Below are 17597 nucleotides of genomic sequence, written 5' to 3'. Positions count from 1 at the left end.
ATGTCTGCTGAAAAAGTTTCTTCCTGACCTTCTGAAATCACAAAAAAAGCTCAGACCTTTCATTGTTCATTCACTACCCCCACCAGACACGTGAATTACCAAAAACCCACAAACCCACTTCTCCCTAAGACCCATAGAAGATGCTACAGATTCCCCATGTTTATAAATTAGCAAAACAGTTACAGGGTACTTCTTTGGGTTTTTAACTCCCCTTGGCAATTTTTTTATTATATTTTATATTTTCCATGCCCGGACACAGACTCTTTTCTCTCTCTCACCCAGTTCACCATAGAAAAAAGAAACTAATAATACACCCTCTGTCCAAAAAGAAACCGAACTTTTGATAGAAAATAAAACACAGGCCAATAATTATTCAAATCATTTATCTCAATCAATATACTCTCCCTCAGCTTCGATACAGCATTTAGCACGGTCAATGAATTCGTTAAATGAGTTTTTTATATCAGTTTTTGGGATACTGTTGAGACTTGTGGTTACTGCCACTTGAACATTTTCAATGGTGTCATATCGCTTTCCTTTCATCGGCAAATAAAGATGGGGGAAGTGAAAGAAGTCACAGGGTGCTAAATCAGGTGAATACGGTGAGTGATCCAATACACAAACTTGGTTTTTGCTCAAAAACTGTCTCACAGTGTTCGAACGAGGAGATGGTGCATTATCGTGCCAAGCTGCCTGCATCACGATATTCATGCTGTACACGACGAATTTTCACTATCAATCACTTCAAGATTTTGAGTTAACCCTCCTACTGGCCAAGGTGGATGAAATAGCAAGACTACCCCAGACTTTTTCATGGATCAAAACTTCATCGATTTATTTCTTGTGTCTCTTTCCAAAAATAGAAGTTTCACACTGCCAAAATAAATAATCAATCCTGAAATGACCATAGATCAGCCTTTGTAATGAATATACTTTAGTAATAGTTAATTTCCTCCACTTTACTGACAGTATAGATTCTTTTTCGTGAATTTGCAAATGTTTGTTTACGTTTAAAATATTTTGTCAAATATTTATATTTTTAAATAACATTTAGTGAAATAAATATGACATTTTGCTTTCTTTTTTTTATATGGATTGTCACATTTCAATTTCAGGAACGATTTTTTTTTTTTTTTTTTTTTTTTTTATGAACAACAAATGATTATAAACTACATTACTCGGTTTCCGATATTGTATCTTTTTTAGTATCAAAAATTTATACCTAATGGTATTTTATTAGAGACTCTTCGCCTTCTTTTGCTGAAAATTGCAACAGAGGTTTTTTTTTTTTGTAGGATGCACATTGCTATAATATCCAGTGCTTAACCAGTAGATATGTTGAAAATATAATAGGAAGGATATCCTGTATGGAATGATTAAAATTTTATGCTCATTTTTAGGATTTTTTACTGCAACTCCCCCCCTCTCCTGTCCTGGAACTGAGTTGCATAACTACTTTAAATTTCTACAGCTTTGAAAGCTTTCAGACAGTATTCAAAATCTCTTATTTCAGTTTACCATTTTGACAAAAGGAATAAAGCAATAATATTGTTGTATATCAAAGCTTCTAATTCTGTACTCTTTCTTTGAATCTGAAATCAGCGGTCTGCTGAAATTATTCTAAGATTTAGAAATACTATGCTATATTTTCAACATGTAAAACTGTATACCACACAAAGAAATTTCAATTGTGTTATTTCTGTTTCTTTTTTTTTTTAAAAAAATCTAAATATTACTACTTCTATTTCTGCTGATTGATATTTCTGAAATACGTCTTAGAAATGCTGGACAATAATCCTCTTACCTAGAGGAAAAGCTAAAAGTCTTAGATTACTCTTTTGAGAAACACAAGGCAGAAAGTTTCCTAGAAGTCGCACTAAATTCCCTCAAGCAAGAATGTCTTGTTTCGTTTTCTGTTGTTCAGATATTCTAACACAGTAAAACTGACATTTCTTTTACAGGCTGATGATGTATTTATGCCATAAATGATTTCTTTATTTATAGTGATCAGTTTCACTTTTATTATCGAAAAATTCTAAATTATTTGATAATTATCTTGAAAAAAATTACTGCTATTGCTGCTACTGCTCTTGCTTGCCATCTCACAAATGAATTGTATATTGGGTATACTTTCTAATATTCCTTTCTGCCCAGTAACAAGTTATAGACTAACGGAGATTACTAACTCCCCCACCCCCGCACACACCACTGGGAACTAGATCAAAAGAACATGCCCAGAAGGCAGCACACTAAAGTACCTCATGCAATAACTGAATATTTTACTGGCAGAAATTCCTTGTTCTGTTTTTCCATCTTTCTGATTGATTAGCAGACATTCGAAGCATATTCTGATATTGCATTTGTAGGATGCCATTTTTAATGTCATCCTACATTTTAAATATCAGCTAATCAGCTAACGCCTTTTTATTCCCGTATACGGGGAGTAGGCGAGGCCATTTAGCCCTATCTAACTTTTGGAGACTGAGTGGGCAGTTCAATCTCCACTGGTACCCAATCAGAGACAGATGGCCCAAAGCTATCACTAATTAAGCGGTACGCAGTGAAGAGAGACGGCTCAAATGTGCCGCCATCTCGTGGTCCCTAACCCTAACACAATATATTTAATGTTTGAAATAATGTGGGTTCTACGGTCGATTTTCTTGAGTTTACAGGACGAAAAACCCGAGTTTCCGGGAGGAAAAACCTGCTTGCCCGTGCCAGAGATCGACTAACTCGGGAACCGGTCGAAAAAAGGCTTAGAAAAATTTCCTCTAGTCGCCGACTAGACTCGAAACCAAGTCTTCCTTCGTGCGGCCAAGCGCCGTGGTTGGCAAACGCCACATCCACTGAGCTACACAGGCTCCATTTTTTTAAATATTAATTTCCCCTATTAGCCAACGTCACATAACTTCCTGATTTATAACAATAGGGAAATAATATGTATATTTTCTTATTTATAATTTGCAAATTTATAATAATCAAAACTTAGTTTCTGTGTCAAAAAAATTAAACGCTATGTGGAACAATTATTATGGAAAAATCACGAATGAAAGAAAAACTACTTATGTTTCATAACAGCTTTCGGGTGTCTGGTAATGTTGCAACGGGAGGGGGGGGGGTGATGCTATCAAAGTCGAAATAAAGTTCATTTCTATTGTGAAAGGAAATGAAATCTCACATTTGATGCATTTGATATACATATTTTGAATGATAAAAATAAGCAAATGTATTGCGTACTTTAAAAATTGGAGAATAAAATATCTGAATTATGCAGTAAATATCTATAACTGTTAATTCCATTTTGTAATGACCAATTATACAGGGAAACCAAGAAAGTGAAAGTACAAAGAACAGTAGATTACTATATAATATAAAGAAAACATTCAGTGATATGATTAAAGAATTTCATGTTATTCTCTATAAAGCAAAGTTGCTCCAGCGTGTCCTAAAGGAAATCTGTGGTTTTGTACAAAAATAAAAATAATATAATCTGGAACGTCGGCAGCCGGTTTTCTTTTCTTTTTTTAAAAGGATAGTTCAAATAATTATCATGAATTAATTTCTTCGAGAATAAAAGAATAATGTTTTGTCTAGTAAGCGATTAGAAAAAAATTAGCGCAAAAAAATTAAAAATGAAATTGGTTCTCCAAGGTAAGGCAATATTTAAGTGAAGAAATTATGCAAGACCTTAATTTTGTCCAGAAATTAAAATTGTATTGTACAATAAAAAGAGAAAACAAAAATATAAATAATTTCTCTATTTTTAGTCTATCCTATATAACTAAAATCCAGTTAACCAGCATAGAACAAGGATGTGCGTTTCTTGTTATAGGCAACTGAGAGGTTGCTACGAACATGATATAATCCAATTAACCGTTCTCTTCAGCGTGAGAGTTTATCACACCTTCTAATGGACAGGATGGTCAAATTGCACTTCTTATCCTGGTTCTTTAACCACGCTACCGGCCAAGACGTCTATAGACGTCAAGTTTATCATGGATGCGAAGTGCATATTAAAATTTTAATACCATTGATATTGCATTGAAATATGTGATGGATAAGAAGCGTATGCATATCCGTATTTGATCCATAATGGCCGGTGAGGTGGTTAAACAGGTGGGCTGAATCATATCCAGCTTTAGTTGGACGTCTATAGACGTCCTGGCCATTTGGAAGGTTAAAACTCACCATTGACCATTTGGCCAGGCAGAACGAATTCTTTGTGGATCATAGAAACAAATCAGTTGCCTTTACTTTTGACTTCTCCAAGCGACTTTTTTTCGGATGCTCTTCTTCTGGTGTTCTCCACTCAGCACTCTTGCGCTTTGTTTTGGGCTCATACTCAAAACATGTTTTGTCACCAGTAATGATCGTTTCAAGAAAGTTTGCGTCCTTACGAGTGGTTTTAATGAGGTCTTTGCAGTGTTCAATTCGATACATTTTTTTTGGTCGTCAGTCAACTTGTGGGGAACAAATCGCGAAATCAATTTACGAAGGCCCAAATTCTTGGTCAAAATGTTGTGCACAGTTGATTTTGGAATCCCCAATTCATCTTCAATCAATCTCATGGATGATTTCGGGTTTTGTTTGATGAAATCACGCACTTTTTGATTTTAACTTTGCTCAGTCCAGTTTTTGGACAGCCCGGCTTGTTGTCATTTTCAAGTGTCTCGTGACCACTTTGAAATCGTTTAAACCCCACTTGTAAACTTGAGTATTGGATAAGCAATCATCACTGTGTGCTTTTTGAAGCATTTGATGCGTTTCGGTAAAATTTTTACCTAAGTTTAACACAAAAGTCAATCACAGCTCTCTGTTTGAAACTCATTTTCCGACTGTTCGTCAAAACACACTGTCACTCTTGGCACTATAGTTGTCATAAACAGTTGACACAACATTAATGAAGGTTGCCACTTTTGACAACAAAAGATACAACAGGTGGTGCCACTAGTTTCTTCTATTTTCAAAAGTTTGGTTTCTTTTTGGACAGAGGGTGTAGTTTAGTCTTTCTAGACACTTTAGTAATAGGCCTACCTAATAGTAACCTGTCCTTTTTAGTATACAGAAAGCCCACCCACACAGGCTGATATATTCACAAACTTTCCCATCAACTCTCCCTTCCCCCAGCAATATGGTATCATTAAAACACAAACCAATAGAGCCTATAACGTTTGTTGCAATGAGTACTCTTTTGCAGCAGAAATACACTATTCCTTTTTATCTAATGGCTACAGTTCCCACAATATCAAAAAAAAATAACAATAATAATAATAATAAATTTTTTCCCCTTGACCTTCTCATCAGAAAGATTTTATTAATATTGTCATTATCCCAAAGGCACTTAACAAAAAATAGGCAAAATTTTAAAGAAATACACCATCTGTATGGCTTTCAAGCCTTACTAGAAACTAGCTACTTTATCCACTCCTAAAGACCAAATCCCTCCTTCCTCAGTTCCTGAAGTACATAGAGTACCCTGCTCCTGCAGTTTGCCAACTATGTACAGACAGGAAGATCAGCCAACATCCACATAGAAGATCATAAAAGGTACATTTGCAGCCACACGATTATAGTCAACTGGGCCTTGCAGAACATGCTTTGAATGCTTCTCATAAAATAAATTTGAAAAAGGCCAGCATTCTCCATTTCAGTAAATTTAGAAGAGAAAGTCTGGACTGCACTCAGAAATCAGTCTAATTTGAATAAATATGATTGCATTAAACTTCCAAAAAACTTCCCTAGTATACTTTTTATAGTAGGCTGCCCACAGAGAACATTTCACCTAGTTAGGACTCTAGTCTTTCGTCCACATGTTTCACTTAGTTTGGTGTTACTTTTGTGTGTGTTACGAAATGATGTCTCAGTGACTGATATGAAATATTGGAAGAATTAAATAAATTAAATATTATTGTAATCCTTTCTCAGTGCTGTTTTATCCATTAAGCCTCTAACATGAGTTTCTCCTAGCACTTAGGCCTTTAATCATGGAAGGAAACCCTAATGAAGACATTATTTTTGTAGGAATTTGTTGTGAGAAACAAAATGTTCAGTCTAGTAGATTGATTAATTACAAGTTAAACAGACCAGTAATAGAATGAGTCAGTGAGTGAAGGAATTTATCCTTTCAAGATAAAGGAGATATCAGTACTATATTTTATTTAGAAGGTCATGAATCCAATGAGTTTTATAGTTATTAATTTAAATATATTATCTGTGTATATTGTTTCATTTCATTAAATATATATTTTTAATATTTGGTCTTGAGTCAATCATTTTGTGGATTTAAAAAAAAAATAAGTTAAAAGTCTGCATGAATCAGATTGATCTCTTGTATATTTACTTAACACTCAGTTTGAAAATAATAAAGTATATCTGTAAGGATACATCACGTGTGAACACACAAACAAAATGCGAATAAAATTAGCAAAGTGGCACAGTCTCTTTACAAAGAGATAAACAAATTAGCACAGCGACAGGATTTGAACCTGTAAGGGGGGGGGGGGCTAATGGGGATGATTCCTAACGAGTGGAAAGGAGGAAAAATAATATCTCTCTACAAGCATGGTTCTAGGACAGAAGTTTCCAATTATAAACCGGTCTGCATATCGTCTGCAGTTCTGGTCAAAGTATTTGAGAAATTGGTTAGAAACAGAATACAGGATTGGGTTGATGGACATAAGATTCTCTGTTATGGTCAACATAGGTCTGTGAAGGACAGGTCTTTTAGCAATCTGCTTATATTTAATGATAAGGTGACAAATGTGTTAGATAAAGCAGATTCACATATAGTGATTTCCTTGTACTTTCAAAGATATTTTGAAATAATACTGCATGACATATTGATGTATGAGCTACAGAAGATGGGATTAGATAACAGATTGATTAGATGGATTGTTAGCTTTCTGAAAGATACCAGCAAGTTGTGTATGATGGAGCAGTGTTTCGAAAAAAGGAAGGTGTGCAGTAGTGCTCCTCGGTGTTTCTGTTTTTGGACCCCTGCTGTTTAATGTATTTGTTAATGGTATGTCATGTGAATTGACTGGAGATCTTCAAATGTTTGCTGATGATGATGATGCAAAGTTAGGTAGAATTATTATTAGTATTTCTGATGTTAATTCGCTACTGCAAGATTTGAATAGATTTTTAAGTTGGACATGCGAGTAGGATTGTAGTTTTAATATTAATAAATGCAAGGTATTACACTTTGTGGTAGTCTGTGCGGTTAGCCTAATGGCGTTGCGCTTCGCAACCATATGACTGGGGAAGGAGTGTCCCAGGTTCGATTCCCATCGAAGACGTGAGGAATTTGAGGATCTTCCTCAGCCATAGCTAAGTTAGCCGGTCTTGGGCGCGGACAGTAGGATTTTTTCCTCCAGTTTATCTGGCAATTTTCATCCCGCAAGCAGGCAAACCAACCTCGTGAACATACGCTACTACAGCCAAAAATATATACCCCCCCCCCCAGTGGCAGGCTAGGTGACAGGTCGGTTGGGAATGGTACTAACAAGAAGTCGCATGTAAGTAACACGCGGACCCTGCATAGGAAGCAGGAATAACGCGTAGTGAAAGAAGAAGATCTTCCTCTAAGTTGCAGCCTGCTGCAGGATAGAGTTGCAATTTACCAAGAAAAGAGGAGATATGATAGACACCTTTTCATCTCTATTGAACAGTTTATCACATCTACCTGAAATGTACTGTAAACAACAGACTGATTCATTCATCTTAGTAAATTGCAACTCTATCCTGCAGCAGGCTGCAACTTAGAGGAAGAATACTTCAACCTTGTCCATACATGCTCTATAGACCACCCAGTTCGTTACTATCTGGGAAAGCAATAATATATAACTTCTATCTCTGACAGACCAAAAAAGACAGAAATATAGCTTCACATACAGAAGCTACTGACCACCTAATCGCAGCTTTTAATGAAAAGGTGAGAAGCCATCTTCTCTGCAAGCATCATCGTCACCTCTGTGAAAACAACACCCCCTGTTCTTTTCTGCCAATTCCTTACTGAGCAGTATCACAGTCCAGTTTCCAACATAGCAGCGGTGCAATTCCCCTCCCCCTGAAAAGAGGGACGTAGAGATTTTCCTGAATTTTAATGGCCTAGAGCCAAGCAAAGAACTGATCCAAAAAATTGATTTTCTACAAATTAAATGGATATTGAATCCAACGTTATTTCATAGCCAAATATAGAAACTTCAAGAATTTCATGTCGAATATGGAGACTATAAAAGTTTCGACGGATACAAGTGTACAGCAACCTTTGATGACAGGGCAACTCATAATAAAGGTAGTGCAAGCTCCGATCACTGTCCTTGGTTACCTCCCCTTAGGGAAGGTAACTACCTCAACCCATAATGTATGGTGGGAGGTAGTTACCGGTATTCTTGAGTATTCTTGATCTAGCTCCCACTGACGAGACCTCAAAAAAAGGTCAAACCGGTCTGGGTAGTGACCTCTTCCCATAATGTATAGCATCATACATCTTGAGGAGATGTGTTTTACATTATGGGAAAATACTAAGGACCGTGATTGGAGCTTGCTCCACCTTTACTACGAGTTGCCCTGTCATGAAAGGTTGGTGTATGCTTGTGTCCGCCGAAACTTTTATAGTCTCCATATTCGGCATGAAACTCTTGTAGTTTCTATATTTGGCTATGAAATAATGTTGGATTCAATATCCACTTTATTTGAATAATTTTTCATTGCCAAAGAGAAGCCTTTTGGCTCTCTTTTTCAGTAATTTTTGGTGTTTTGTAATGTGACACCTTTTTTTTTAGCAACTCGTATCGTAAAGTGCAAGTTCTGCATCACTTCATCCTGAGTATTCTTGGTCTAGCTCCCACTGACGAGACCTCAAAACAGGTTGAAACCGGTCTTGGGTAGTGTGGTTTGGGAGATGTGTTTTACATTATACATTATGGGAAAATACTAAGGACAGTGATTGGGGCTTGCTCCACCTTTACTACGAGTTGCTCTGTCGTGAAACATTGGCATACGTTTGTATCTGCCGAAACTTTTATAGTCTCTATATTCGGCATGAAACTCTTGTAGTTTCTATATTCGGCTATCAAATAATATTGGATTCAGTATCCACTTAATTTGAATAATTTTGCATTGCCGAAGTGAAGCCTTTTGGCTCTCTTTTTTCAGTATTGATTTTGTAATTTTCACCAATTTTGTAAATGTTACATTTAATAATTAGTATTTATATAACCTCTGCCTGAATGCAGAGAAATCCAGTGTAATTAATCTGGCCGATCTTGTGTACATAAGATTGCTATATTTAATAATAAATTAATTAATAAATATATGTGTGTATATATATATATATATGTGTGTGTGTGTGTTCATGCATACACAACCATCCATCAGATTATCTAACCACAGCAGGAAATGATTTCTAGCCAGATAATTAAAGAGTTGAACAACTGAAAGTACAATTGTGTGATGCTACTAAAAGACACTACACACCAACTCATTCAAGGGTCAGTTAACTTAAGATGTTTTTTATGCGATTTCTTGATAATTATAACTGTTTCATGATGTATGATGCAAGACATACTAGAACCAAGTGATTAGGAAACAGGGATTGTTATATAGTCCTATGTATATAAAACAGCATATCTATGCATTTTTTTATGTAACAACTTTTTCTGTGGCTAGAAATTTCACAGAAACAATATAAAATAAAAATACAGTGCTTCTCTGTCTAGTGACCACTATCTTATCCATCTGCTTCAGCCTCATAACTTCATAATACTGATTTTATCCAGAGTTTAAAATGTTTTTTTTTTTTTTATTCCAAATTCAGAAAAAGTAAAACTCCTTTGTTAAACATATTTGATTAGAATAGTGTTTTATTTAACTCAAGATTAAGACCCTTAAATCAGCAAAAGTTAGATTACATTTATTCATTTCGAAATGATTTTTATTGTTAACAGTTTAATCCAGAATATATATATATATATATATATATATTTTTTTTTTTTTTCAAGGGGGTGTATTGTGTGTGTGTATATGTCTAAAAGGAGGAGATAAAATTCCTGCATCTTCTATTAGAGCACTTCAACACCTTCATATTTGTTTGTAAATTATATATTTAGTTTAATCCTTTATCCAAGTGTAAACAAACAAAGTTTGTGCCTGAAGTATCTTCAGGACTGGGGCAACTTGTGGTAAAGGTGGTATAAGTTCTCATCACTTGCCTTAGTATCTCCCATAATACAAAGCACATCTCCTTGCAGACATGTATAATGCTATGCATTAAGGGAAAGGCCACTACCCAGAGTAATTTAATAATAAGGTGTGACACCTTTTGGCAACTTGTATAGGTAAATATGACTTCTCCATTAGTTCCAACTTGGTATCACCATTACCACTGGGTCTGGCTCCCACTGATGAGACCTCAATAAAGGTCGAAACCGGTCTGGGTAGTGACCCTTCCCTTGCATAGCATTATATATGTCTGCAAGGAGATGTGCTTTGCATTATGGGAGATACCAAGGCAAGTGATGAGAACTTGAACCACCTTTACCACGAGTTGCCCCAGTCCTGAAGATACTTCAGGCACAAACTTTGTTGGCTTACACTTGGATAAAGGATTAAACTAAATATATAATTTATAGTCTAACCAAGTGAAAAAACTTCCAACATCATATTTGTTTGCTTGAGATAACTGTAAACTGAGTGTCTTTCCTTATTGTGAAAGCAGTTGCTTGTTTTATAAACTTAATCAGTTTCTTACTTAAATATGCCTATCATAATCTATGAATCACATGCATTTGTTTTCCTTATAAAACAAGCAACTTCTTGTAATAATACTTCATACAAAATGTATAAAGTATTATTACATGTGCAGATCTAATTCATATATGTATATATATATATATATGTTATTTGATTGCAGATTTGTAGATCCTCTCAACCACATTTAGGGATGAAGTCTTCTGAAGATTTGATTTTTCTTTTTTTTTTTTTATAAACTTAATCAGTTTCTTACTTGAATATGCCTATCATAATCTATGAATCACATGCATTTGTTTTCCTTATAAATGTATAAAGTATTATTACATGTGCAGATCTAATTCATATATATATATATATATATATGAATATATATATATGTGTGTGTGTGTGTGTGTGTGTGTGTGTGTGTGTGTGTGTGTGTGTGTGTGTGTGTGTGTGTGTGTGTGTGTGTGTTATTTGATTGCAGATTTGTAGATCTTCTCAATCACAGTTTTTATTGACAAAGAATATATATAAAAATTAAAAACCACTAATAATATATTATTCTTATTTTTATATAGGGTGAAAAAGGAGAAAAGGGTGAACGAGGTTTGACCACTACTTTAGATGGCAATGCTTTTCCAACAGGCTTTATAGAAGGGCCTCCTGGACCTCCAGGTCCCCCTGGCCCTGCTGGACCACCTGGTAGAAAGGTGAGGATTTATATTTATTTGAAATATTAGCATTACTCTAGCTTACACAATGTCTATTGTATTTTTTCCTTAGATTCATTCATTTATTAACTTATCTCTCCCTTTATCAGCTTCTGGAAATGAGAAGAAAAATCTGTTTTTCACTTCCATGTTCATGGCACTTAATTTCTATGAATGCTTACCTAGTCATCCTTGGCAAGAATGACTAGGTTTCTTCTGACCCATTCCATTTTTTTTATTTATACTAAAATATTATTTTTAGTCATTTTTCAAATTCTGTAATATGCTGGCACTGTTGGCTGTGTGGATAGTGTTTCTACTCTCTTTCTGACCAACAAGCTGTGGATTCTAATCCTGCTGTGGCATGGATAGTTGCTAATGTCTTTAGCTAGCAGATGATATTCATCACCCATTGTGCTACTACTACTTTAAACAAAAGTGGTAGTTTCTTATTGAAGAAATGCTTATTGAAGGCTGGGAGGGACTTGGAAAAAAATGCCATGTTTGGTCTCTAGGAGTGGGCATGCTGCTAATGATATTGGATGACTTAAATCCAGTTAGAGTTGAGACCTATGAATGTAGTAATACTACTAATAATATTTCATGTGGCAGCAAGTTTCCTAGATTACATAATCTTTATCATGTAAACTTGTAATAGGTTTACATGTTTCATAGATGGAATTCATATAAAAAGAATTACAAAACTTTAATTTTTATTCTCTAACAGCTAACATTTCAGCCTTGATAATGTAGTTCCACTTTCTGTATACTTCCAAAAAAATCTGAATAGTCTACATGTGGAAACCGTGTTTTGTTAGGATCTTATAAAAATCATCAATTTCCTTTCTACTCTCACCTCATGCACTTTAGGAGGATTGGTTGAAAATTTGTATGTTACAGAAATTTGGTGACAGGCAGAAAAGGGGGTAGTATGATTGAGACATACAAATTACTGAAGGGTTTTTACAGAATTAATACAGAGGAAAGTATTCAGAATAGCTCTAATGGTGGGTGAATGAAGGATCATCTTTGGAAATTGAGCAAGAGTGTGGTTATCAAGGGTGTGAGGACTAGATTTATTTTAGCTTAGACAGTAGTGAATGAATGGAATAGTTTGCCAGAGTCTGTTGTACATGCCATTACTGTGAATGAATTTAAAGAAAAGTAAAACAGATATAACAGGCTACGCCTTGACATGGTGAGAAGATTTGCATGCTCTGGCAACCCAGAGAGTTATACTGATGGCTGCTTAGCAACCAGCAGGCCACCCAAGCTGTCAGGTCTCATTTGGCTAGAAGCCAGACTAAGGGAGATCCCCTTGAAGTGGACAATAGCACATTCCAGTAATGGCTTGAACCAGGAAATGTGCAATATCATCAAAGGGCTCATGTCCGGAGAGCTATTTGCTATTATTGGCAATAGCTCTGTTGTAGATAAGGCAAGGGAAACAATTATACTATCCTCCCATGACAATGGTAGATTATTATGTCTGTACACGAATGCTAGGAGTATCAGAAACAAAGGGGTAGAGTTTGTTGCCTTAGTCAATATGTTGCAACCTCAGATTGTAGGAATTAGTGAGACCTGGCTATCAGAATCGGACCTACTAACTGGTATCGAGTGTCATGGGTACAGTATTTTTAGGAAGGATAGAGTGGATAGGAGAGGAGGGGGCATGCTGCTAATGATATTGGATGACTTAAATCCAGTTAGAGTTGAGACCTATGTAGTAATATTACTAACAATATTTCATGTGGCAGTGAGTTTGAAACCATCTGGTGTGAGGGGGAATCTAACAAGACAAATTACATGGTGGGGTGTTGTTACAGACCTGGTGGATCGGTTGCTGGTGATGAAGAAATGCATCACCAAATAGAAAAGATGAGTGTGAAAAGAGTAATCATAACGGGAGACTTTAATTATCCAAATATTGATTGGATAGCAGTAAAATCTCATGAGAAGAATGAAAATGCATTTATCAAGCTGTTGTGGGACAACTTCCTGAAGCAGCATGTGACAGAAGGAACTCAAGGTCAAAGAGTATTAGATTTGATTATAGTGTCAGAGGGCGTTTCAGTTAAAGATGTAACTATTCTTCCTCCAGTTGGTCACAGTGATAATGCAGTACTCACTTGGGAAGTGACTAAGTTTATGAATGTTCCATTCAGAAAAGGTAACATGCTGAACTACAAAGCAGGACATTATGACCAACTGAGAAGTATACTGAGTTCATTGGAATGGGATCAGTTGCTGGATGGGAAAAATTTAAACAATACTTAAATGATGTGATATCAGAATGTGTCCCAAGAGTTCAAAGAATAAATAGAGTAGGAGTCAAATGGATGCGTAATGTTATTAAGCAAAGTTTATTACCTTTTATAATAAAGTGACAAGAGCAATTGATGAGGGAAAGGCATACACTGCCATTTTTTCAGATTTTGCAAAGGCATTTGACAGGGTGCCACATAAGCTGATATTTAAGTTGTAACACATGGGTTTAGATGTCGGGTTAGTCAACTGGATTCAGGATTGGCTTTCTGATAGGTATCAGAGAGTTGTGTATGGTTGGGCAATATCAAGGAGGTAGAAGGTTACAAGTGGTGTTCCACAGGGCTCAGTACTGGGACCTGTATTGTTCAACCTTTATATCAATGACATTGTAAATGGATTGCAAGGGAATGTTCAGTTGTTTGCAGATGATGTGAAGCTAGGAAGGGTTATCAGTAATAGTGCAGATGTGGCATCCTTCAAGAGGATTTGAATAAACTAGACAGATGGGCAAATAAATGGGGTAAAAGTTTAATGCAACAAAATGTAAAGTCTTGAAGTTTGGGATCCATCGATGGGAGGATGCATACTCGATTGGAGGAGCTATACTGAAGGAAGTAGGGGACACAAGAGATTGGGGGGGTTGATGATTAATAGAAGACTGAAATTCAGGGAGCATATTGCAAAGGTGGTGAAGGTAACCCAGATGATTGCTGGATACTGAGAAGGACGTTGACCTGCAGAGATAAAAAGGGTTATCATTCCATTGTATAAGACCCTGATCAGACCAGGTCCCCAGGATGTGAAGGGGATAAATTAACTGTGGAAAGGGTACAGAGGTGGACAATAGATGGTTTCAGGACTATACAATGTTAGTTACGAGGATCGACTGAGGGAATGTGGACTGCAGAGTTTGGTGGATAGAAGAAGGAAAGGTGATATGATCGAGACTTTTAAACTGGTGAGAGGCAGTTACAGGGTAGACATTGGGAGAGTTCTTTCGCTTGGTGGAATGGCGGATGACAAAGGGCCATCCATGGAAGTTACGAAAAGAAGCTGTGAGCAAGAGGGTGAGGAGTGGTTTCTTTGTGTGGAGGGTGATTGAACCGTGGAATGCATTGCCTGAGAGAGCGGTTAGAGCAGGAACGGTCAATGAGTTCATGGAGTGGTATGATAAACTTCGTGTTTCCTAAAAACGACCTCCAACGATGAACCTTTGACTCCAAGGAGACCTGGATTTTTTTTTTTTTTTTTTTTTTTGGCAGCACAAACAGAAACTATACACTTGAAGGTTGCCTGGAAACTGAATAAGGAACCAAATTGATTACATCCTTATAATAATAATAATAATAATAATAATAATAAAATCATTGTTGAGCTACAACCCAATCAGCGATAAAATAATTTCCTTAAGGATTGACTAATCCAATACAATCACACTCTCTCTTACAGATTTACTGCTACAAGTGATCCAGAGGAAGAGACCATTGACCTCTTCTACAGGGATCTGAATTTAGCTATAGATACAATACCGAAAAGAGACATTTTGATCATCAAGGGTGATTTGAATGCAAAGGTTAGAAAAAGGATGGAAGACCAACAAAACAGTCCTGGGATCTCATAGAATGGGGGACCCAAAATGAAAGAGTTAAAAGACTGATCGACTTTTGTATAGAAAGAGAACCTTCTTTGAGCAACGCAAACAGAAACTATACACTTGAAAGTTGCCTGGAGACCGAATAAGGAACCAAATTGATTACATCCTTATTAACAAAAGATGGAAGTCTATGATGAAAATGTTAAAGCACTTCAAAGAGCTGATTGTGGCTCCTCTGATCACCAACTTCTCATTATTGATATGAAAATATGTTTGAAAACAAAACAAATAACATAACTTATCTGCCCAGATTAGACTTCATAGGAATTACTGAGACATATAGCATTAAAGTGGAAAATAAATTTCTAGAAGTAGAGAATTATACTGATGAAATGACCCCAGAAAAACTTTGGGATAAAACCAAAATAATATTACTGGAAATTGCAAAGTCAACGTTGCCCAAAAAATCCAGAATTAACATACCTTGGAATTAAGCTCTGAAACAAGTCAAGAAAAGAAGAGAAATAAAGTCAAAAGGACTTTCAATTGAAGATGATAGGCAGATCTATAGCGAATGCACGGAAAGGCTTATGTGTTCGCCATACATGCTAATTTATTTTTGACAGTATTGATGAGAACACAGACTGATAAGAAAATAGTACTATTTATTAACTTATTTGCTGATATTTCGCTGGTATTATATCCAGCATCTTTAGAGCACAAAACATTTTTGTGCTCTAAAGTTTTCATTAATACCATTAAAAATAAATTAACAGATCTACAGTGAGTTATCCAAGCTCATCAAAAACTTTTCATTAAAGATAAAAACAACTTTATCAACAGCATATGCAGAAAAATTGAAGATCACTCAAATTAAAATCAAACCAAAGACCTATTTAGCAAAATAAGGCTGTTGAATAGAAAATTTAAACCAACGTATTCAAATATAGCTGTCAACAATCGTATTCTTACTGATCCAACAATATCTTTAATAGACAGAAAGAAGACTATTGCTTAAATCTATACAAAGAATATTTAGTCTCTCATTCAATAAAGAAAACACCAGCGACTTCCATGAGGAACCTTGCATTTTAAAAGAAGAGATTGAAGAAGCTCTAAAAAAACTCAGAAAAGGGAAAAACCCCAGGTCACAACTAAACACCTTCTCACATGACTAGGACCCATAGGAATCGAAATCACCAGAAAGATTTGTAATAAAATCTAGGAGACAGGAGATTGGCCTGATGATGGGTAAATCCATTTTTAACCCAATACACAAAAAAGGATTGCCATAATTATAGAAATATAGCCTTGATCTCACATGCAAGCAAAATTCTTCTGTATATTATTAAAGAAAGAAAGACAAACAATATGTCAAGCAACAACTTCCTGCAGAACATGAATGTTTTAGAAAAGAACTTGGAACCAGAGATCAAATTTCTAATCTAAGGCACTTGGTTGAAAAGGCTCAAGAATTTGATATTCCCTTGTATATGTGCTTCGTTGATTATGCCAAAGCATTTGACTATGTCGGGGGTGGGGAGCACTTGGGGGAAAAGGATGGAAGGGGAGAGAATGCATGCTTGTCTCACACCTTTCTCAATGTTGAACCACTGAGATGTTTTCCCATCCATCCATCTTCACTGCAGCCTGATTCCTCTCATAGAACACTTGACACAGCTTTTAAAACAACTCTATGAGAGGAATCAGGCTGGGATGGATGGAAAAACATCTCAGTGGGTCAACATCGAGAAAGGTGTGAGACAAAGATGCATTCTCTCCCCTGATCCATATAATCTTTACAAAGAATACATTATGAGAATGGCACTTAATGGGCATGATAGTGGTTTCTCAGGTCAAGGCAAAAAAATAAATAATCTTAGGTATACTGACAATACAGTACTTATTGCCAGCAGTAAAGAATAAGTGGAGTCCCTCATTAAAACAGTTGAAATATGGTTTAAGAATTAATTGTGATAAAACAAAATACATGACCATAGATGAAAATTATAATTTTGCCCACAACATTGACTTAGAGAAGGTAGATGAAGTTTACCTTGGATGGCTAATAAGTACCAAGAGTAGACATCAACCAGAAATTAAAAGAAGAATTACCATGGCAAGGTCACAATGGTGCAATTGTGTAAAATCTCGCATAGATGTAACCTGTTCACTTTTACAAGTTTTGTTTGTGAAAATTTATTAATATTTAGGAAAAATATGTTTGCAATATGTCAATTGTATTCAAAATGCAAATTATGTGTTATTCAAATTTGTGATGTAAG

At 35.7% G+C, this 17597-nt stretch overlaps 1 protein-coding gene across 1 annotated transcript in view; it reads left to right on the top strand.

The window, feature by feature from the left end:
* The window catches only part of LOC150095898 (uncharacterized), a 308002-nt gene that overhangs the window by 151516 nt on the left and 138889 nt on the right, over positions 1-17597 (top strand). The window contains exon 4 of the mRNA XM_090409558.1: positions 11316-11447. Coding sequence (XP_090265684.1) covers positions 11316-11447 — 132 coding nt within the window. The remainder of the gene's footprint in view (positions 1-11315; positions 11448-17597) is intronic.

Source organism: Typopeltis vanoorti, chromosome 19, assembly GCF_054136105.1.
Source record: "Typopeltis vanoorti isolate ZY-2024b chromosome 19, IOZ_Tvanoo_1.0, whole genome shotgun sequence".
In the NCBI taxonomy this organism is placed as follows: Eukaryota; Metazoa; Arthropoda; class Arachnida; order Uropygi; family Thelyphonidae; genus Typopeltis; species Typopeltis vanoorti.
This window is presented reverse-complemented; position numbering and strand designations above follow the sequence as displayed.